At 38.2% G+C, this 22,305-nt stretch overlaps 1 protein-coding gene across 2 annotated transcripts; it reads left to right on the plus strand.

Moving 5' to 3' along the window:
• Positions 1-3,659: 3,659 nt before the first annotated feature.
• Positions 3,660-21,123, plus strand: zgc:92242 (uncharacterized protein LOC436899 homolog). Of its 2 annotated transcripts, none has more exons than XM_017486175.3 (6): positions 3,660-3,815; positions 7,332-7,733; positions 13,650-13,797; positions 15,324-15,414; positions 16,267-16,477; positions 20,113-21,123. In XM_017486175.3, the coding sequence occupies exons 2-6, from the start codon at positions 7,556-7,558 to the stop codon at positions 20,271-20,273; spliced, it is 789 nt and encodes a 262-aa protein (XP_017341664.1). In that variant the 5' UTR covers positions 3,660-3,815; positions 7,332-7,555; the 3' UTR covers positions 20,274-21,123. The 2 variants fall into 2 exon arrangements, with proteins under 2 accessions (XP_017341664.1, XP_017341665.1); XM_017486176.3 differs by having other exon boundaries at positions 3,716-3,734.
• Positions 21,124-22,305: the final 1,182 nt, after the last annotated feature.

Raw genomic sequence — 22,305 nt, forward strand, 5'->3', positions numbered from 1 at the left:
CAGATAGAGAACTGTTGATGTTAGCAGGAAATTATCTCATTCTTTTATTTGGGGTTACCCTGTGACAAATAATATTCTATAATCCAATTTAATCTAATGAAAATAATCTAATATTGCATATGGCATGGTGTTGCTTACAGCCCAGGGGTCCTGAGCTCAGGTTACTCTCAGTGAGGAGTTATGCATGTTTCCTCTAAGTTCTCCAGTTTCTTCCTACTTTCCAAAAACATGACACTAGGTGGATTGACTAAGATAATTGTGTAAATGTGTGTGTGAATGGTGCCCTGTAATGGATACCCAACCAGGGTACGTTTCCTTCTCACACCTAGTGTTCCTGGGATAGGCTCTGGATCCACTGCATCCCTCACCTGGATAAAGTGCTTACTGAAAGTGAGTGAGTAATATAATCATTCTCTTTTATTTCAGGATTGCATTTCCTTAACACACTCTCCTCTGTTGCACAAACTCTCAATACACACACACACACAGCCTCATCACCCTTATTTTCTCCTCTGGCTCTACAATATTCAGTTCCTACTCATTCTATGACACTTTTCATCGCTCTAACTGCATTTAACACTCCACAATTCACACATTTTAAAAAAAAACACTCTTGTGTTTCTCAATCTTCTTCATATTTAACTGTAGCATATGGGCGATTTCAACATTTCTCTGTATTGAGAAAGGAACAGAAAACACTTATTGAAACTTACTCACAATGGAGGTTTACTTGCTTAATATAGTCAACAGATGTTTAATATGTGCAACTGTGTAACATGAATTGAAAACTACAGTCATTGTGCTCTTACAAGAAGTGTGTGAGGGGGAGGAAGATGTAAGAAAGTCTTAACAAAGATGCTATTTTTGCGTTTCATCCAACTTTAGTGGCTTAGAGGCACGTTTGCCTCACACCTCCAGGGCTGGGGGTTCAAATCCCACCTCCGCCCTGTGTGCACAGAGCTTGCATGTTCTTCCTGTGCTTCAGGGTTTCCACCTCCAGTCCAGAGACATGCGCTGATGGCGGATTGGAATTTCCAAATTATCTGGAAAAGTGTGTGATTGTGCCCTGTGATGGGCTGGCACCCTGTCCAGGGTGTACCTTGCCCTGTGCCCCGAGTTCTCTGGGATAGGCTCCAGGCTTCCCCATGACCCTGTGTAGGATAATCGCTATGGAAAATGGATGGATGGATGGAGGTTCTTAAAGTCTCTAGTCATCAGACCCACCTGAGTACCACAAATCAAGTAGTCCCTCAAAAATCTCAAAAAAGGTTATACAGATTTAGAGTTTAATTTACAAATACCACTGAAAGGCTAAAAAGATAGCTTTACTGATGGAACTCAGTAACCGTAACTCAGTAATCTGTAAATTAGACATTCAATATAAGACTTCCAATTTTGCATACAAAGAGTGTCTGTTATTTCCATCTGAAAATCACTATAGATGTGGAGCTTCAAGATTAGATTTCAAAGTGATTGAGTTTTCCTTTAAGGGCTCATGCTGTATGTTTAGATCAAAATAAATGTGTCTTTTGCCATTCATCACTTGTTGATTAAAAGGACAGGGTGAATTGAGGGGAGGTGAGATAAACACTCAAACTACTAGAGACCAGTTAAATATGGCCCTATATAGCCCCAATTACTCACCCTACCCCCAGATGTTCTCCTTCTTCACACTTTCTTACTTTAAGCCACTCATTCAACCTGATCAGTAGAATTGGAGGCTGTACTGTTTGGTAATGTATAGCGAGCACCATTTGCCCAGAGGACTCAATGTTCTCTCAGAGAATGACCTGGGGCAGTAATAAAAGGAGGTATGGAACAAAAAGAATATGAAAAGAATGTTAGATGAGAAGTTACATAAGGAGACAGTTACATAAGGAGAAATAAATTAGAGTCCTGCACAACAAAAATAGAAAAGAAATATTGTTTCATTTTACAAACATTTTCTCATTGATGCCGAATGGTTTTAATGATATCCACGCATTCTTGCTCCAGCTACCGATCCAGGATACAGTCATGAGCAAAAGTTTCTATTCCCCATGGTTTTGGAAAGGAAAAAGTGTACCTCTATTTTGGAAAAGCAAAACATGGTTGTATGTTGTTACAAGACAGTAAAATCAATCGAAAAGTAGTCTGAAGTAGTTTTGGCATCGCCCTCTTGGTTTGCATTTTTGATTTGAAAAATGCATCTGGCTGAGTAATAACACAGATTACTATAATGGAGAGGCTCCACAAGCTGTTAAAAGGATATGAAAAAGCTTGGAAGCAGTTATAAAGACAAAGGTGGACTAACAAGTTATTAGAGAATATCATTCATTCATCTTCAGTAATCACTTTATCCTGGTCCGAGTCACGGTGAATCCAGAGCCTGTGCCAGGAACTTGGGGTGTGAGGCAGGAATGCATCTTGGTGTCCCATGTACTACTACATCACACGCACACACATTCACACTTAGGGGCAATTTAGCATAGCCAATTCACATACTCGCATGTTTGTGGGAAGCGGGAGGAAACCAGAGAACCCAGAGGAAACCCACACAGAAACAGTGAGAATGCATGATACAGAGAGTAATCCGAGTTCAGGATAAAACCAGAGAACCACGGAGGCAACACTATCCGCTGTTTCACCACCTCTGGAGAAATCAGTTTCCTGGACTTGATGTGTATTTAGGACTGAATCCAATCGCTACAGGAAGAGAGCAGTCAATTTTAATAGAAAATGATTTCCTCCTTTTATTATGGGTGATAATTAATTATTATAAAGGTCACAGGGAAGTGTACCTATCGTTTGTTTAAAAAGAAACTGGAGATTTGGAATATTGAAAGAGTTCCCAATGGAAAAAAATACAGTTATAAATAGGGGAGAAAATGTTATTAGTTTATTTTTCTTCACAGGGCATCTGATTGAGACTAGAACCAGGTCTAGGATCTTGCAGGACAAAATGAATGGCTGGATCTTCCAGATCTACCAGTGACCCTTCCCAGGAAAAAGTAGTTAATAAAGATTAATAGAATACACAAAATACAATATAAGTACGGAGAAAACAATATGAATAAGTGGAAATAAGCTGGAGTATTGCTCTGTACAAAGTAGGGTGTAAATAGACTCAGTAACATTACGAATAAGAGGATGAATGATCTAGAGGCTATTTAAGAACCTGATAACGATACACAATACAACTACTTTTCATTCATTTGATCACGGTGGAGCTCATGAGCACTGGGCATGAATTCAGAAATACATCCAGAATAGGGCACTAGTTTATCGCAGGGCACCATCCACACACTCTTTCACACCTTGGGGCAATTAAGAGGAGTCAGTTCTTTTACATGTCTTTGGGAGGTGGGAGGGTACCGGAAAACCATGAGGAAAACCACAAAGACACAGGGAAAATATGCAAAACGCCATACAGACCAAAGCTCGGGACTGATTCCTGGAGCTGTGAAGAGGCAATGCTACTGTACCACCAATTAATAATAATAATAATAATAATAATAATAATAATAATACTGATAAGCTTTAATATAGCACCTTTCATAAATTTTAAATGCATCTCTAGGTATAAAGTAAAAACAGAAAGCCAAGGAACCTCTAAGTAGGGGGAGGAGACTCTGTGTGTGTGTGTGTGTGTGTGTCAGTGAGAGAGAGAGAGAGAAAGAAAGAAAGGAGGCGGGAAGGAGAAACAAAGAGAAAAGCTGTGATGTCACTCCCCACCACACCACTCATACAAAGGCGTGAGTGAGAGAAACACACACACTTATACTATTCCACTACACAAACTAACTCCTGTTGACTCTGTGCCTTTCATTCTGGATGTGAGTATGTCTTTGCTTTCGTTTCTCTTAGCAAAAAAATGTATGAAGTTATTACTCCTCTTAGCATTACTTTTCTTTGTTTTGTTTTTGTTAGACAAAACAAAAGTCCTTTCAGTCTTTTTTTTTTTTTTGGTATGTTGTCTTGAACATTGTGAATGTTTCAGTCTTGCTGTAGTCCATTGTTTGTCTCAGCTGGATGTTTCTGCATGTTGCACAGCTTTTCCTGCTTAGCCTTGGGATTAAAACACTGAGCTGTTATGATTGTTGTTCCAGATACATTGTTAAGTTATTGTAAGTGTTAGGCGAAAAAAAGAAAAAAGTTGTGGTGTTGCACTTGAACTGGCTTTGTTGTCTTGGTGAAAAGCTCACAGAGGAGGATACGTGTGGTGAAGTTTACTTTTGAAAAGAGTGGTGCTGTAAAGGCGTGGGGAGCTTTTCTGATCTGTGTGACCATCAGACAAAGAATCAGAAAGACTGAAAATGGAGACTGCAGGAGGATCCTGTAAACTGTGCAAACCAGACCAACAGCTAGCCAGTGGATGAATGGATAATGAGCAATGAGTAAATAAAGCGACTGAGTGAGAGAAAAGAGTGGCTCAGCAGCAGCTGAAAGGCCAGAGAACCCTGAGAGGACAGAAACTGGACTGTATTGAAACAGACTGGCTTTTGTCACTACACACAGAGGTCAGGAAACGCAGCTGGGATCATATGAAACAGAGGTCATGCTCACAAACCCAGCACAATCCCTAAATGAGCACTTAAACTGCGAGCATACAATATGCATGTTTACCATGTTCTGTTTTGTTTTTTTAACTGTCTAGTGTCCATTTAACCTGCAATCATAATCAACTAAATATAGAAAGAGACTTATATTTTAGCCTTTGTGCTAACAAAGCTGACTTGACGGTCTGAAGCTCTTTAGAAGAGATTTTGAGGAATGAATATTTTGCAAGCCAGACAGGTTAATGTTACTAAAAATCAAGCTGGCAACTTTAAAGCCAAACATCGTTATCTAATAGCTAGCATCCTTGAGAGCATTACTCTGTAATCTTAGCAAGACAGATAAATCAACATAACCAAAGCCTACAAAGTCACAACAAGGCAAGATTTGATCAACAGCTTGACAAACAGTTTCATACTGTGCCCTTTTAGTATTTAAGTGCCTAAACACAGTAAACAGCTGACCAAATTGTTAGCAGACTATCAAGCACAAAGTTAGCTTAACTAGCTGCCCAGGACACTTTAGTTAAAGTGCACACATTTCATTTTAATCTACAGCTTAGCTAACTTGCTCTTTGAGTCCATATTAATCACCCAGCATTACTCTCAAACACCTTTGAGACAATACTAACATAGATATTTAAACACACAAAAAACAAGTAGTATGGTCTCTTCATCACAGCACGACCCTTGATACAGTCCAGGTATTGGGCTGACACTAATTGCAAACAAGGAATGCAAGAAAATAACCTTATATTCTGTTCTTCTAAAGCTAAAGGAAGTATTAGCTAGTGTTGAGTAATACTCCAACTTGAGTAACTGTTTGTTTTGTTGTCATTTTTTTTCAATAGATTAAACATGGAATAAAATGATCTTTTTAGCTGCCAAGGAACACCCCAAAATGTAAATATTTATCCACTTCCTGTTGGATTTTAAGTGCTTTAAGCTGTCATACAAAAGTAGCAGTTAATACCTTTTTTCCCTAATGGAACAATATTAGCTTCAGTGTTGCCACATCCACAGTTTTCCTGTGAAATTGAGATAATTGTATATCCCCTAGTGCTTTTTTCAATGTTCAGCTGTCCAGTTATGGTGAGTCTGTGCCTGTAGCCTCAAATTCCTGTTCTTAGCTGACAGGAGTGAAAGCCAACGTGGTCTGCTGCTGCTGTAGCCCATCCACCTCATGGTTAAGCATGTAGTGTGTTCTGGGATTTTCTTTCTCCACATATTCTAACTTTCAGACACTCATGCAGCCTGATCGGTAAGAGCTTAAGGCTAAAAGGCAAAGGATGGTTTGATGTATAGCGAGCACCATCTGCCTAGAGGACTCGATGTTCTCTCAGAGGATGGCCTGAGGGCTGTAAGAAAAGCAGGTCAAAATATATGAAAAGAATGTTAGGTGCGAAGTTACATAAAGAGACGGAGAAATATATCAGGGCCCTGTGTGTGTATGTTATAAACATTTTCTCATCCATGTTAAATGGTTTCTAATGATATCCATGCACTCTTGCTCCAGTTCCCTATCCAGGATACAATCATGAGCAAAAGTCTCTTTTCCCTCATGGTTTCTGGGAAAAAGGAAAAAAATAAAAGTGTAGGTCTATTTTGGAATAGTGAAACCTGGTTGTATTTTGTTACAAGACAATGAAATCAATAGACAAGTAGTAGTGTAGTAGTATTATTGCTGTTGTAGCCAGTCTACCTCAAGGATAAGCATGTTGTGTGTTCTGAGATCCTTTTCTACTTACCATGGTTGTAAAGCATAGTTATTTGAGTTACTGTAAAGGTCCTGTTAGCTTGAACCCATCTCCTCTAACCACTCGCATCAACAAAGCATTTCTGCTCACAGAACTGCTGCTCACTGGATTTTTGTTTGTCACACATTTCTGTAAATAACAATGATTGTTGTGTGTGTGTGTGTGTGTGTGTGTGTGTGTGTGATAATCCCAGGAGCTCAGCAGTTTCTGAAATACTAAAACCAGCCTGTCTGGCACCAACAACCATGCTAGAGTCAAAGTCACTGAGGTCACTTATTTTCCTCATTCAGATGTTTGATGTGAACATTAACTGAAGCTCTTGACCTGCATGTGCATGATTTCATGCATTGTGCTGCTGCCATATGATTGGCTGATTAGATAACTGCATGAATGAGCATGGGTACAGGTGTTCCTTTTAAAGATTAAAGTAGCCTGTTTATTCGCAGGGCCCTCTGTGGTTTGGGGGCATTAAATAAACACTCGTACAGTTTATAGCTAGAAACAGCCCTGGTGTTAGGATACTTTCAAATATTCCATTATATTTTGCATTGGTTCTGATGTTGGATTTTAAAAGCTGTGTACAGTGGTTGTGATTTGGAGGTTTGCTGTTGGGTTAATTTAAAAATGGGCTTGTTGCTTTGGTCAACTCATGGTGGGAGGGCAAAGTGTTGCAGCCTCTCCCTGGGTTTTATCCTGAGCTCGAGTGGGTTTCCTCTGGATTGTTGATTCTAAATTGCCCATAGTTATGGATGTGTGTGCATGGTGCCCTGCTGTCCAAGATGTATTCCTGTTTCAGGCTTAGTGTTCCTGAGATCCACCATGACCAAGATAAAGCAGTTACATACAGTTACAAACAAATTTGAGTCATGGTGACACAATAATGTTTATCTGTGGCATTTGTCCACAAAGATGCCATTTTTAATTAAACTGTTCCATCAAGAGTTAAACCGGGGGGGAAATGGAAGCCTGCCAAATAACACCAGTGTTGTAATTGATTCCTCTTCCTCCTCTTGTTTCTTTCCCTGACTGTCTTTTTCAGAAAACACACCAATATACGGTGACCGTGCGTGCCAGGAATGAGCAAAGCTGAAACAATTGGGGCCAGCTGCAGGAGGATGGGAGTAATTCTCTCTTGAGAAGAGGAAAAGGAAGAGGGACAAAACTGAACAATCACATTTGCACGAGTGCTTCCTGTTTACCTGCAAATACACGTTCTCGTGTTTAACAAACACTTTGTACCGGGCCCCATACACACAATCCAATATGCTGCAGCAAATTCTCACAAATATGTACGTCGACCCGGACATCCTGGAGGCTCTCAACGAGGAGCAGAAGAAGACGCTGTTCCTGAAGATGAGAGAAGAGCAAGTTCGCCGCTGGAAGGAGAGAGAGGAGAAGGAAGAGAAGGAAGGCAGGATGGAGAAGCCCAGGCCAAAGAAATGTAAGGCTTTTCTCACAATATAACAAACCTCTCAGTATGTTCGTTAAATGTATCACTGCCATTCGTCCTGAAGTACAGCCTTCCAAACTATTGGCTTTGCTTTAGATAACGTTCAAAAGGGGGTCAGTGAGATAATGCTCTTGTATTTTGGATTCACTCCTAGAGCATGATTAGACCCTTTGTGACCTTACCCAAAGCAAAACATATTAAAGCACATCAGAACATCACCTACAGTCATCAGATATAAAGCCGAGCGTCACTCGTCACATGAGTGCTTATCTCTTCACATCTGTTATGATTTAACAGGAAATATAAGAGTTTAGTATGAGATTGTTGGGATTCATTAACTGATCTGATGTTCTCCAGCTGTAGCGGCATTGAAACACTTTAAACAAACCCTGTCCTGTTTTCCTGGGCATCTCCCATGACGTATATACAGTTGAGTGCTTGGGATTTTGCATACCTTTTGGACAAAATGTTTAGCGTGTTAGGTTTCAGACATTCCTTCATTATCTCAAGTAAAACAAATTAAATATCCTTTAAATCCTCTCTGATATCTTGCATGCCATTAAAGTGCCATCAATATTTAGGTATAATTCTGAAAAAGCTTTGAATTCTCTCACCCTAACAAAAAAGAAATCACATACATTTCACATATGCACATGATTGTGTGAAAATGGTGCATTTTAACATGCCCTCAAAATATTATTAGGCCCTGAAATTGCAGGTGCCATCATTTTTAATTATGTAGCATCACATGTCATTTTAATTTAAGTAAATTATTTCATTTTTTCCCCTTTACATGCATACCATATTTGGTCTTTATATCATAACCAAACTCCTTTTGAATTCCTTTCAAGCTTTTCATAACTCTCTCACAGTCTGCTTGCATGTCAAACTGTAGCTAAATAGCATCAAATGGCATTTGTTTTTGCCTCCTGTTGCACCTTACAGGTTTGAAATGTTTGTAATGGTTTTATTTGTTTTATTTTTCAAATGAGGGTTAGCTTGGCGTACACACCATAAGGAGCACAACAGCTGAATAGGTGAGGATGTGCGGAATGCGAAGCATCTCGCCTGCAGAATATCTCGAGGGGGAACTTGGGGGCATGTTCCTCAAGAAAGAAAACCATATTAGACCTGCATAATCTCAGGAATCTGGTACATCCACATTCTCTGCCATGCCGATTTCTAATTTAGAAAACGTTGCGTGTCTGTATCTATCTTTAGAACTAAGTGCGTTTTTAGTGATTTGTGGTCTAAAAGCGTCACAACAAATGGATGCTTTTTTTGTTTCTTACATAATCATGTGGTTTGTGACTTGTGCGTATTCTATTAGACAGGGTTGGTCTTGGGTTGAGGCTCTTCCTGTCTGTAGTACTGTTGAGCTCAGGTTGAATTCGCGTCACTGGTCGCGTTGCTGAATATAGTGCTCTTTATTGTGCTCTGTCTTTTTGTTTTTATTATTAGTCCGAGTCGGTCTGTAAAGCATGCTTTTGTTGGTGCATTCTATGCGTCAGCACTGCATCAGTGGTCTGAGTAGATGTTGACTCAGCATTAGGTATGATATCTGACCTGGTTGGACACACTGCTGGTGTTTCTGTTGGCTGACGAGTTGTGTACACAGTAGTGTGAAACTGGAGTTTGCACCTGTCCTATTCCGCAACAGGTGAAGCCCTTAAAAATCCAAATATAACAACGTTCTCCGCGATAACGTTGCAAGAAAATTGAACCCCTTGCTGTTTGGTGTGTTGTCAGATGTGTTAAAAATAAACCTGGGAGATCTCTTCACTTGCCTAAGTGTAAGATACATACTCAGTGGTCTCCTTCTTTGTCTCTCGCACTCAGTCTGGACGTTATGTACCCTGACTTTATGCCTCAGGCTGAAATACAATACAGCTCCTCAAGTGTTCAAACACACAAATGAGTTCTGTGTATTTAAACCCAACGACGCGATCAACGTCGGAAGACATGTACATGTGCACACGCCCTCGTTATCCAAAAGTACGGCGACCCTGCTCTTCACATGCGCTGTTTGTGTGTTTACAAATTGCCAAACTGTAATGGTGGCATAGTAATGTGACCTATGTACACCACATACTAAAAAATTTAACACGTGTGCTAATCTGTGCAAAGCACAGGCATGAATCTGAAAGTAGCTGCACGTATGAAACACAACACACATCCGTAAATATAGAATACAAAATAGAAAACTTGCAAGCAAAAAAAAAAGAACGGAACAAGCAAATTAGATAAATTAGACTGTTTTCTATGAAACATGACGTCAACATGACTTGATTTGTTACGATTTATTTATTTATTTATTTATTTTTAAGTTCATCCAAGTTCTACCCATCAGTTCCTCTTATGAGGAGCAAAACTGAGGAAGTAACTCGGGCAAAAACTGTTTAAGATTAAGTCGGGTCACCTTGATTGACTAGAACAAGACACTTCGGTGATCTGGATGACTGATAAACAAATCTAACTCTACTGTGGCATTTCAAAAATAGAATGTAAAATGCAAACGTAACCTTCATGACCCTTAAAGAGGCTGTGCAGTGCTTTTTTTGATAGGAATTTTAAAAATTCTTATTAAAGATTTTATATCTATTTACACTGAGTTGCCAGTGTATTTGGTACATTTAACTTGTATTTACAGTCCTTGTCCATTTTGTCAGTTAAACTTACTGTTATAGTGCAGTCTGAAGTATAAGTGGCCCATTTGTATACAATACCAATATCAGAGCTCTGATTATGGACTAGTATTTGACACATGCGTCCTCTTAGTACCCGAGCTGAATCTCATAAAATTACATCAAACACCAAACCAAAAGGGCCAATACTGACTCCTGTACTCCTCATTTGGTACATGTACTTGTTAAAATGACCAGTGTGTGTAACTACATGGCAGATGTACCCAGCAACTGGTCTGCATTCAGAACCAAGCAGGATAGCTTGTGCTTATAATCCTACATGCTTGTATTTGTGGGACAGATGTTGTTGTTTTTTTTGCTTTTTATTTGCTGATTTGTTTTCATGGCACATTTGTTTTGTATGTGTTCTTTCTTCCCCAGTGCAGTTCTTGCATGTTTAAAGATTTGCATTTGTGTTTTGTAAAAAGGTTGTTTGCGTGTATGCTCTTTTGCATTGGCATCAGTAGCATTTTGTTGTTATGAATGTCCTGATTGATTCATCATGCTAATTAGGGGCATGGTGATCTCCATGAGGCCTGGAGGGTATGAGATGGAGTATGTGGATGTAGGTTTATTTTTTGATCCTGAAGATCAAGGAGTTATGAAGATTGTGTCTCAGAGAATTAATGTCATGCATCCCCCCCCCCATTTCTCCTATCCATACGTCTTTATCTTTATCACTTTCTGACATGCCTACATCACACGGTGAACCAGGTTTCTTTAGTAACAATAATAACAATAACTTCTCATTGTAACACACTCCAGCCTGCTGAATTTTACCTGATCCGCTGAATGCTCACTGCCCATTCCTCTCTAAACCTGGACTCCGATCATGGAATGCTTTGTTTTGTGTTTGTTAAGCTACATGCTGTCCCTGATGTTTTGAAGGTATCTTTCCCTTTAGAGTGTTATGTAAACACAACCATACTAATGATCCCTAATCATGTGACATTTGAGCAGACACTGACGTTAGTTGTGCGCAATATGATACGGTTATGTCACAGTGGAATACGGTGGAGGGTAACCTGCGCACTAATGAAGAAAAACATGTAGATTACATGCAGTAATGGGGTGGTGAAGGAATCCTGAGCGTGTGTGTTGAAAATCCAATTCAGTTGTATTTTTACATACACAAACCGAGTAATAAAAAACTGTTTGGCTAGCTTGGGTAGATTTAAAATTCAAGGGTCAAAAATCGTTAAATAACAAACATTAAAAAAATGAAAAATCACATTAAAGGTGCCGTTTGTCAATTTTAAGTGTCCCTAAACCTATAATACTCAGAATTTAAGATTCCTTATGAAAACAAATGTTGAAGCTGATTAGAGTCTTCTTCATGTACATGTATAGTGTAATATATAATATAATTTTTAGCTACCTCATGCATTCAAAAATTCAACATAGAACATCTTTAGAGTGTGTAGTCAAATACTAATTTTTAAATTAAATAATTAAAGTAACAATAAATGTCCTAATTTTAGGTTTTAAATATTCTCTAGACTTATGGTACCCATATATTTAAAATAAATAAATAAATAAAAACCTAACATGCAGCATCTGTTAAGTCTGCAGTTCAGCCACCATTTTCAGAAAACATTAAATGATAAAAAAAAAAAAACACACACACACATTTTGAAGGTGCCATTTGTAAATTTTAATTCTATATCTAGGCCTAAAATACTCATCATTTGAAAAGTACCTATGACTTGGAATAATCGAGTTGCCTAGTTTCTTGTTTTGTCTCTGTTCACATGGTTTTCTGGCCCAGAAACAAGCTCCACCCCCAGTTTTAGCTCTATGCCTTTTGTTGCCTTTCAAGGACAAAGGACAGCATTTCATCACTAGGGGCGGGGTTGGTTGGGTAAAAAAAAAACAACTAATGCTTGTCCATGCTTTCATTGCAATTTCAATTCACCTTACAGGCAGCAAATGCTTTAAGTATTACAGCACCATAGTGATATTCATTACTGTATCACTAAGGAGAATAGAACAAGTTCAATATGCATGGCTGTAAATATAAATAAAGTTGTGGTTGAAGGAGTGCTTGAACATTGAAGAAGAAGGACCCTTAATTTCCAGGCATTGTCAGATTTACAAACTCGCTGTTCTCAGATCCACACTGGAAATATATAGGAATACAGAATATCTATTCAGAGTACTGTTAGTAAACCCCTGCCACTGAAAATCCCCCCCAAGAAAAAAAAATCACTAACAAATGTCTTCTTTTTTGGTTGGTTTGTTTGTTTCTTTATTTTTTAAATAAAAGACTCTGAATTTGAAAACATATACATGTAAATGAATCCATACTTACCTGAGCTCATTCAGCACCGGCTTAATGCTAGATGTTATGATGGAGGAGGCCATTGAAATCACCAGCCCCAGCACCTTGTATGCTTTCAGGCCAGGATTAGCCCCTCTACTCATCCATAACCTCTAATTAAACACCTGCAAAATGAGCTGTATGGTTTATTTACTTTAATAAAATAACTATTGAGGATAACTACAAGGTAGATGCATCCAGTATGCTAGTATCTCTAAAATTGTACTGTTATTACAGCTATTGGACTAATGTAGGTGGTGTTTTGTAGTTGTTTTAAATATTTTTTATATTGTCACAAATTGTTGTAGTGTTAAAGCCATGTAACCGGAATATCAAATTCGCCCAATTGGTAAAACAATTCGTTTGTTGTATCACACCGCCCTCTGGTGGTGACTCTGTGGTTTATTTTTGATGCGAATTTCGGAGTCAGATCATTTGGGTCACCGATAAGAGTCGACTCTTTTAGTTTCCAAACTGCTCGTTGCCATTTTTCTTCTAAACTGAGTTGGTGGTATTTTCACCAGCGATTCCTCTTCTTTTCCGTCCCATACACACCACTCAAACACATCTCACCTTTCACGAGTCGACTCTCTATCAGCGTTTAGTAAAAGAGCCGACTCAGTCGTGAACGACTCTTCACTAGTGCTCTTGTCTGTTTTGTTTTGTTTTTTGTTTTCCTATCGCATTTTCATCACTTAAAAATAATTTATATTAATTAGTTGGCACCTAAATTTCTCAAATACTACTTGCTATTTGTGTGCAACATCAGAGCATCTGAGACATCACAGATTCATCACATAACCCTGATGTGTATGAGGTGTGGTGTAAAGGTCTGAATCTGATGTAATGAGGTATGATGGATTCTATTTATTTTCTCTTTCTTTCTCTCTCTTTTTTTTTTAGCCACTCTTAAGAAAGTGAATTGGCTCCTGGGACGAGATGGAGACGTGCAAGTGTGTGTTATCGGTGAGACGGATGAGTTCAAATCGTCCAAACTCCTCCTGTCTGGACTCAGGGAAAAGCACGAGAACAACCTCAACACCTCCAACAGGTATGGCGTCACTTTGAGGTAACAGGGAGGTCAGGAAAACAGGCTACACCTCTCCTGAATAGCAGGTGTACACTAGTGATGAGGTTATTTTAGTCCTGTAAAGGTCATTGTTCACGTCAATGACAGTCACAAGAAAGTAACATGATGAACCTACTCAAGCAAATGGCATGTAATTCAGAGAATAAAGAGCTTGAATGGCAGCAGAAGGATTGTTTTCATTCCAGCTAATTATTGAAAAAGAAAAAGGCGGGTTGTTTGCTTCTACTCTCCAGTGTTTTGTTGTTGACTTTATCAAGAATCAGGCACATTTTAACACACACATACAATTTAAAGTAATATATAAATGATAAATGACATACAGTGAACCCCCTTACCTCATACCAAGACATGTCTGAAATTCCCTTGTTTCTTTTTGTGTTGCAGCTAAAGGCCTAAAGTAGTAGCAAGTATTAGACGTCTTGTCTTTTTTTTTTTTTTTTCTTTCTGTAAATATAATGTCCAAATGTTCACATAATTGCTTCAAATGATATGTATGTTTTACTTAAAGATAGTTTTGCTTAATCACACACAGAGAGTCTGTATTTGTGTCCAAAGCTTGTTCAGGTAACAGGAAATGAATAACGTGCATAAAAATGATGTGGATTCATTCCAATCTTACTTTCATAAAGGGGCTTGCTGGACAAATCGCATAGTAAGTGCTATATAAAGCTCTCAAGTACAAAATTGTCTTAAATAATAGCAGTCCATATTATAATGTATCATCAGAAGTTATTTAAAAAAATATTAAGAGACAAAATCCAAATTATTGTTAAGGTTCTGGGCAGTGGTGAAGACATTGGACTACTGATCAGAAGGTCATGAGTTCAAATCCCACCAAGGTGCCACTGTTGGGCCCTTGAGCAAGGCCCTTAACCCTCAACTGCTCAGTTGTATAAAAATGAGATAAATGTAAGTCGCTCTGGATAAGGGCGTCCGCCAAATGCCATAAATGTAATTTATTATTGTCTTCAAAACTTTTATGTTAAAAAAAAAAAAACTTTTTTTTTGACTACTTTACAAATACATGCTTAAAGTAGAAATGTATCATCAGCATAACTTCTACTTTTTCCAATACAATTTTATCTTTTAGAATTGGTCTAGAGAAGGAAATGATTCCAATCTGCCCTAAAAAAAATAATAAAAATAAAAATAAAAAAAGAGAGAGAGAGATTTATAACATAATCGCAAGTTTGTCTGTTGTTTATAAAGGGTCCTAAACCATAGCATGTCCAACAAATTGGATATGAAACAAATACTTGCAGAAAAGATTTTAGGTTCGATGGACTACCCTTAATTTGCTCACTACGTTCGCCTGTAGCTACAGCACAAAAGTAAAGAAGACACCAGACAGGTCCTGGTTGATCAAACACATTTTGGGAAGAGGAAAATGGCAGACATTTGATGTAATTCCTTTAAATTCCTGCAATGATAAACTCTCACAGCAGTGTCTCTTTTTTTTATTTTTTATTTTATTTTTTTCTGAACAGGCTTCAGATTACTAGTCATCTCAAAAGCTGCCTGGACAACCGAGTAATCCAGGAGGACCGCAGTACGCCTGGGGTAGAGCTACTGCTCAACGTATGTATAAGTACACCAGTTCAATACAGCTTAATTAAATTTCATCTATATTCCAACCTGGTGGTTTTTTTTTTTTGTTTTTGTTTTTTGTAATTATGTGTAATAATCAAGCCATTCCCATGTTCATTAAACATAACCAGCAATTTAAATGAACATGTGATTATAGCGTTCTTCTTTTCAGTTTAAACTGTATGACCTGAAAGTGATGTTAGATAGAGGTCCAGATTCTGAAGCTTGTGTCCAGAAATGTCTACAAAAGTAGAACATCAGACACTCTGTAGCCCCTGGACGAAGCATCTGAGGCTGAGATTGCATTTAACATGCCTATACACCATGTGTGTTTGACAATGCATGGCTTCCATGAGTACCCTGAAATTAAATTCACACACACCTGTTTATGCGCAATATGGCAAAAATCTAACAAGTGAGACGTTCTCCATCATGTAAAACACGTACTACCAAACTGCCTTCAAAACGACAGCGTAACATCAAAATACTGTGGTTTCCGTGATTTATATTTATTCATTTATTTAAAAAAAAAAATCCATTAATTATTTGAGGAGGGTGAAAAAAAGAAAGATGTTGATTTTAACATCCAATTTCTAAGCAACAATTGAGTCACTGTTCGAAAGAGAAGTAGTAAGTGTGAATCATGACATAATTTATCATAATATCAATATCATAATCGCTACACTGCCAAGCCGGACCTATAAAATAAACCAACTGGCAGAAATCGCTTGTATCTACACTTGTTTCAATCATGCGTTTGAGCTGTACATGGCCTATACTTCATACTGACTGTACCCAGTGTCTGTGTGTTTATTTATTTCCTGTATATGGTTACATTTACAGAAAACGGAGAGGATGAACCACTCCAATACTCTTCCAGACATCCAGCAACAAAACAGTCACTCCACAGAAGAGCTCAAGAACCAAAAGGATGACTCTTCAAATTTCAGAACACCCAAATCATACAGGGCGGATAGCGAGGCATCTGCAGTGACGAGACTGAACCAGATGGGTTTGCAGAAAAGTGCCGTGGAGCAAGACGTACAGGAAAGAGGTAAATGAGTGCAAAGTTAAACGTTTAAGCTTTACTGTACCCCAAATTAAACGCATGCAAGGAGTAAGGGACGGTCAGATGTGAAGCTCATGAGACAAAGAAAGGCCTTGTTTAACAAGTCGGTGTGCAGCTATTCATTCATTCACTCATATTGATTATCGTCATGGTGGATAAAATGACTAATTTTGTTTAACATTTTTTACAAACTAAGTGTGTTTAGAAAATATCGCAGGTGGGTGGGATTAGTCAGAATTCCTTCAAGAGTGAAACACATTTCATTGTGTTCCCATAGCGAGTTCATTAATAGGACTAAAATTAATAGCTGAAATATTACAGTAGTAATAATCTTTTATTTAAAAAATTTTATTATTAATGAGCTTGAAATAAGAGGCCACGTTATTTACTGAAGTAAACAACTTTGTGCTGTGGTGTGAACCTGGCGAATTTTTTCATGTGTATTGAGAAACGAGTGCCATCTAGTGGATATATAGTGAAACTGTCCGAGAGATCACTTCTAGCTGTCATTTTTTTTCACAGCGAGATTAAACCCGCTACTTTTAAAAACCCAATTTTGCTGCTGTGTACTGCTGAATATCACAATCTTCCTATTATGACTCCTCTAAATGATCCTCAATAAAAGGATAATGAGCCGATGAGCTAAACGATATGTAATAAAGCAGGACTGCGAATGCGGAGCACTCCCCTACCTGAATCATTAGAGATGCCGTACAACTGATCTAGGAGCAGGTTCTAACTGCGTCTTGCATTCGTTTTCCTCAGCTGGGTCTAATTCTGCTCTGACACTGTAGACGGTGCTTCCTTGAATAGCGCTCACACGGTCAGTCTCTAGTTCGTCGGGTTCGTCTGTCTGCTCGGTAAATTTTAGCTCTGTCTGCAATGTTGTGCAACTGATCACGGCCCACGACTGTGTGTACTCTCCCTAAATGTTCCCACAGTTTCCTGTTTCCTGTTTTAATCATTTCCCTATCACAGAAACATGGAAACTGGTATCTACGGATTATATACGTGTGTATAAAGAACCAGGGAGTGTCGAGTTAAAAGAGGAAAAAAATGAATGCAAAAAGGGTTTGCAGTGTAACAGCATTACTGGCAACATGAAAATGTCCAAATATGTATAACATAATGAAACTTGAGTAGTATCAAAATTAATTATTTTATTGGAAAATATCTGAAAATCGTTTAAATGAATTTGATATATAACATTGCAGTGAGTTGAATGTGAAGATGATGATGATTACGATGAAGGAAACGGTTGTATAGGAAACCTCCAAATATCTGCACTCTTGGCAAAGCAGCCTAAAGGCATCTTACTGTAGGTTTGTGTCTCATAGAACCCTCCAAGGTTCTTCATAGAGCCAACAATCTGTCGGCTAATTTTGAAAACCACACGTTTTTCCTCTCGTGTAATAGTAATAGTGTTGAACTGGAGGAATTTTTTTTTTTTTTTTTTTTTTTGAAGCTGTGTATAAAAGTACTCACTGCGCACACAGCTATCAAGCTGTTTTATATTAAAGTGAACAAAACTAGAAACTCCGACAGTCTCAGATATGTAAAATCTGCTGAACTGCCGGTCACATCAGTATCAGACTCTTTATATAACGCACGTCTGCACATTGTACTACTCTGGAACGGTTTGTGTAATTTTACCTTCATTTAGATCAGGAGAACTTCAGCGTGCGTGCGTGTATGTGTGTGTGTGTGGGGGGGGGGTTTGGTGGAGAAGAGAAAAGACTTACACCCTAGTCTCCATGGCGACAGCCTAACACAGTCACCGGGTCACGGCTGCGAAGAACGGACAGAGACACATTAAGAAGAAGTACAGATCAAAGGGCAGACACAGAGCAGGAGAGAGACAGAAATAAAAAGGAGAGAGAGAGAACGAGAACGTAAGCGAGAAGGAGAAGGAAGTGGGAGTAGCGGGGGAAGGAGAGTTTTAAGGTGCATCATGTCATCTGGGAGAAAACAAACCCTTCTTGGGTTGAGAGTGAGAGACAGAAATAGAGAGAGACGGACATGGAGAAAGAGAGTGAGACCCATGGTCAGAGAGAGAGAGAGAGAGAGAGAGAGACAGACAACAGAAAGATGGAGAAGGTGAGTGACAGTGAAAGGAAGATGAAGAGAATGATGGAGACTCCGAGAGAGAGAAAGATGGAAAGAGAGAAAGGGAGAGAGCTAGCTCTAGGCTCTAAGCCTTCAGGGAGAAGCTAAAAATACAGTCCATCCCCTCATCCGGCTGCTCCTCCGAATCTGAACATCATCTGTCTCTCCATCATGTTCTCATCTGTTCGCCGCTTCATTCCATTTGATTTTCGATTCAAAGACGTTATTGATGACACTTTAGCTTAGCGTTTTTTTTTTTGTTGTTGTTGTTGTACTTTTTGCCAGTATCAGTTACAAAACTTTGATATACTTCAAATCAAAGTTTTTGTATTTTTGTAAGTCGCTTTGGATAAAAGCGTCTGCTAAATGAATAAATGTAATGTAAATCTATAGCTTACCTTATTGTTTTGTTGATTTTTAAACATTTATTTATCCATGATGGAAAAACTTTCCATCAGTCCAGTGCAAACTCTGAGTTAGCAGTTTCTGATTATATTAGCTAACTAGCTAATATACGAGAAAGAGAAAGACGTAAGAAAGCTAGTTTTGCTTTACCTCACATCTACTGCTAGAAATTTCAATTTTAGTTAGCAGGAAAGGAAATTTACAACTAGTTCATCCTGTTTTAGTTATGGAATGCAAAAAAAAAAAAAAAAAAACTAAAGAAAAAAACTTTTTAAAAAATGCTACCTTTTGGTGTCTCTTAAACTGAAACAATCGAGGACTGTGTGACAATTTCATTGTTTTTTTTCTGTCCTCTAGTAGGAATTTTAGCCTGGCTAACTTGCTAATGATACTTTTTTATTACTATTATTTTTAATAGAGGATCTTATACCATATATTGCTGTGTCTGCTGATAATACTAGCTAGCTTTGTTTGCTAACTGATACCTTTTTCGATATTGATGACTTCTCATTATCAGTATAGCTAGCTAACGTTGGCTAACTAGCACACTGTCGGTCTTTCTAAATAAAACCTAGCTAAACGGATCTCGTACAGTAAAAGGAAGTCCGACTTCGTAGGATAAATTTATTAGCATTTCTAACGTTCAAATCCTGTTTAGTGGAAATGTCTGTTGTTGACATTTTTCAGTGAAATGTTGCAAGATATTTATGCAAAAGCTAACAGACAGTGAGATTTAAAGAATTGGATATTTTACACGTTTTTAATTGCAACCGAGGAGGAAATAATGTATATATTGTATCCTCAGCTGGTCTGTGTCCTGGTCATGAAAGCTTTCTATAAGCAGAGGAGATTTACAGCCAATAAAAACTGCTTATCATTACAAGACTAGGACAGATGATTAAATGTTTGGGTGAGCCTGAGGTTGAGGTTAACCCATGTCATTTCACAAGTTTTATTGACACGCATTCTCTCTCTCTCTCTCTCTCTCTCTCTCTCTCTCTCTCTCTCTCTCTCTCTCTCTCTCTCTCTCTCTCTCTCTCTCTCTCTCTCTCTCTCTCTCTCTCTCTCTCTCTCTCTCTCTCTCTCTCTCTCTCTCTCTCTCTCTCTAGGAGTGGTAAAAGAACAAGGACTCGGCTCTCAATTCGGAAGTCGTGTGGCTCAGCTCAGGATGAACTTTAACACACCGAACACTAAGGTCCCCTCACCGTGCACCAAACCACCCATTCCCACCAAACCGGCTCATCTGCTGACAACGGCCTCCGTCACATAAAAATCACACCCGGAGGAAACCAAACACTTCAGATAAACACCAGCTATGGGTTCTCAATAATTTAACATTAGCTGTAAATAAACGTTGATGCACAAAGCAGAGAAAAGGACTCCACTACACATGGGACTTCCTTCAGCTTGGTATACGGCTATGAAGCAGACTATGGTGTCAAAGAGGTAGAATAAAACCTGATCTACTGTATATGATATCAAAACCCTTTCACTCACTCCACTGCAGCAAGTCGATACGCACAGCCTGGACTTTAGCAGTGCATCATCTTTTTTCTTTTCTTTTTAACAAGGTATAATATCCACTGTTGGTCCTCTAAGTCCTTACTTATATATATACACACACACACACACACACACACACACACACACACAGTACCGTGCAAAAGTTTTAGGCACGTGCAAAGATGCCTTCAAAATAATTCAATTAAATGTTTCTACATTTTTTTTTTTTTTTTTTTTTTTTTTTTTTTAAATACCATAAATAGCAATAATTTTTTTTTTCCTCTGAAAAGTGTCTCTTACGTAATATGCTGCCTTCTTTACTGACACAAACATTTTTCTGAAACATTTAATTTTGTGCTAAAAACTAATGTTTGGAAATCTAAACTATTTCGATAATGTAGAAGTCATAAAATAAATAAATAAAATCTATAACAAAGTTTGCACTAAACAAAATAGGGTGCCTAAAACTTCTGCACAGTACTGTACACACTCCAATTTTATCCAGTCAATGAAGGCCAAAGATGTTTCTAGATGTTTTCTACTTATGTTATCGAATGTGCTTTGTAAATATGATATCGTATCAAATATGCAAATAAAACTTGTTGGGTTTCAAAGTTGCACGTTTCGATCTATAGGCGTCACAGCAGTGGGGAACAAAAATACTTTCTGCTTTTAAAGCTGCTGTCCTTAATGTTAAGATGATGCAGTTTTGCAATGCAAGTGGAAAAATAAATAGCTTTTTTTTTTTTTTTTTAACGCTTCTATTGACAAAATTTCACTACACTATATGTACTACTTTAGCAGCTCACAATATGTATTTAATTTGATGGCTGTGGATGTTCGTCCTTGAATAGCCTCGGGACTGCCGTAGCTAAGAACAGTTTGCATTCAAGTCTCCATCACTGAGCAGTTAATAACTTCAGGTCGATACAGTAGATTTGAAGTTAAAACTACTGTGTAATGAATTCAGAAATGACTCTGATGTTCAGACTCATAAGCTGCTCATAAGTTCCTGTTAAGACAGTTTGCACTTTTGGACTATATAGTATACCGTTATAGAAGGGAATTGTTTTATAATCGCACTATCCGGTATCACCAAGATGAGGACGGGTTCCCTTTTGAATCTGGTTCCTCTCAAGGTTTCTTCCTCATATTGTTATTGGGTGGCTGTGGCTCAGGTGGTAGAGCCGGTTGTCCAATAATTGTAGGGTTGGCGGATCGATTCCTGGCGCACATGACTCCACATGCCGAAGCGTCCTTGGATAAGACGCTGAACCCCGAGTTGCTCTCGATTGGCAAGTTAGCGCCTTGTATGGCAGCTCTGCTACCATTGGTGTGTTAGTATGGGTGAATGGGTGAATGAGACACAGTGTAAAGCGCTTTGGATAAAAGTGCAGACTATTTACCATTTGTTCTCCACTTGATGTATCGCTTTGCTTGTATTTCCTCATTTGTAAGTCGCTTTGGATAAACGCGTCTTCTAAATGAATAAATGTATGTAAATGTCTCGGGGAATTTTTCCTTCCCACCGTTGCCTCTGGCTTGCTCATTAGGAATAAATTTATAAATTTAAAATATTATCCGGAATCTATATATTTCTGTAAAGCACTATACAAATAAAATTTAATTGAATTTGAACATTTTACATCTCAAGTAAAGTTTGCACAGAAGAATACAACTGCTAGTTTAAGATAGTGTATATAAAGTTATTTACTTTTTAACCCTTTTGATTTACCTTGAAATACAATGATTGATTAGTATTATAAAATACCGTAGAGACAGAAAGCAAATACAGGTTT

The sequence above is a fragment of the Ictalurus punctatus genome, chromosome 14 (genome assembly GCF_001660625.3).
Source record: "Ictalurus punctatus breed USDA103 chromosome 14, Coco_2.0, whole genome shotgun sequence".
Taxonomy (NCBI): Eukaryota; Metazoa; Chordata; class Actinopteri; order Siluriformes; family Ictaluridae; genus Ictalurus; species Ictalurus punctatus.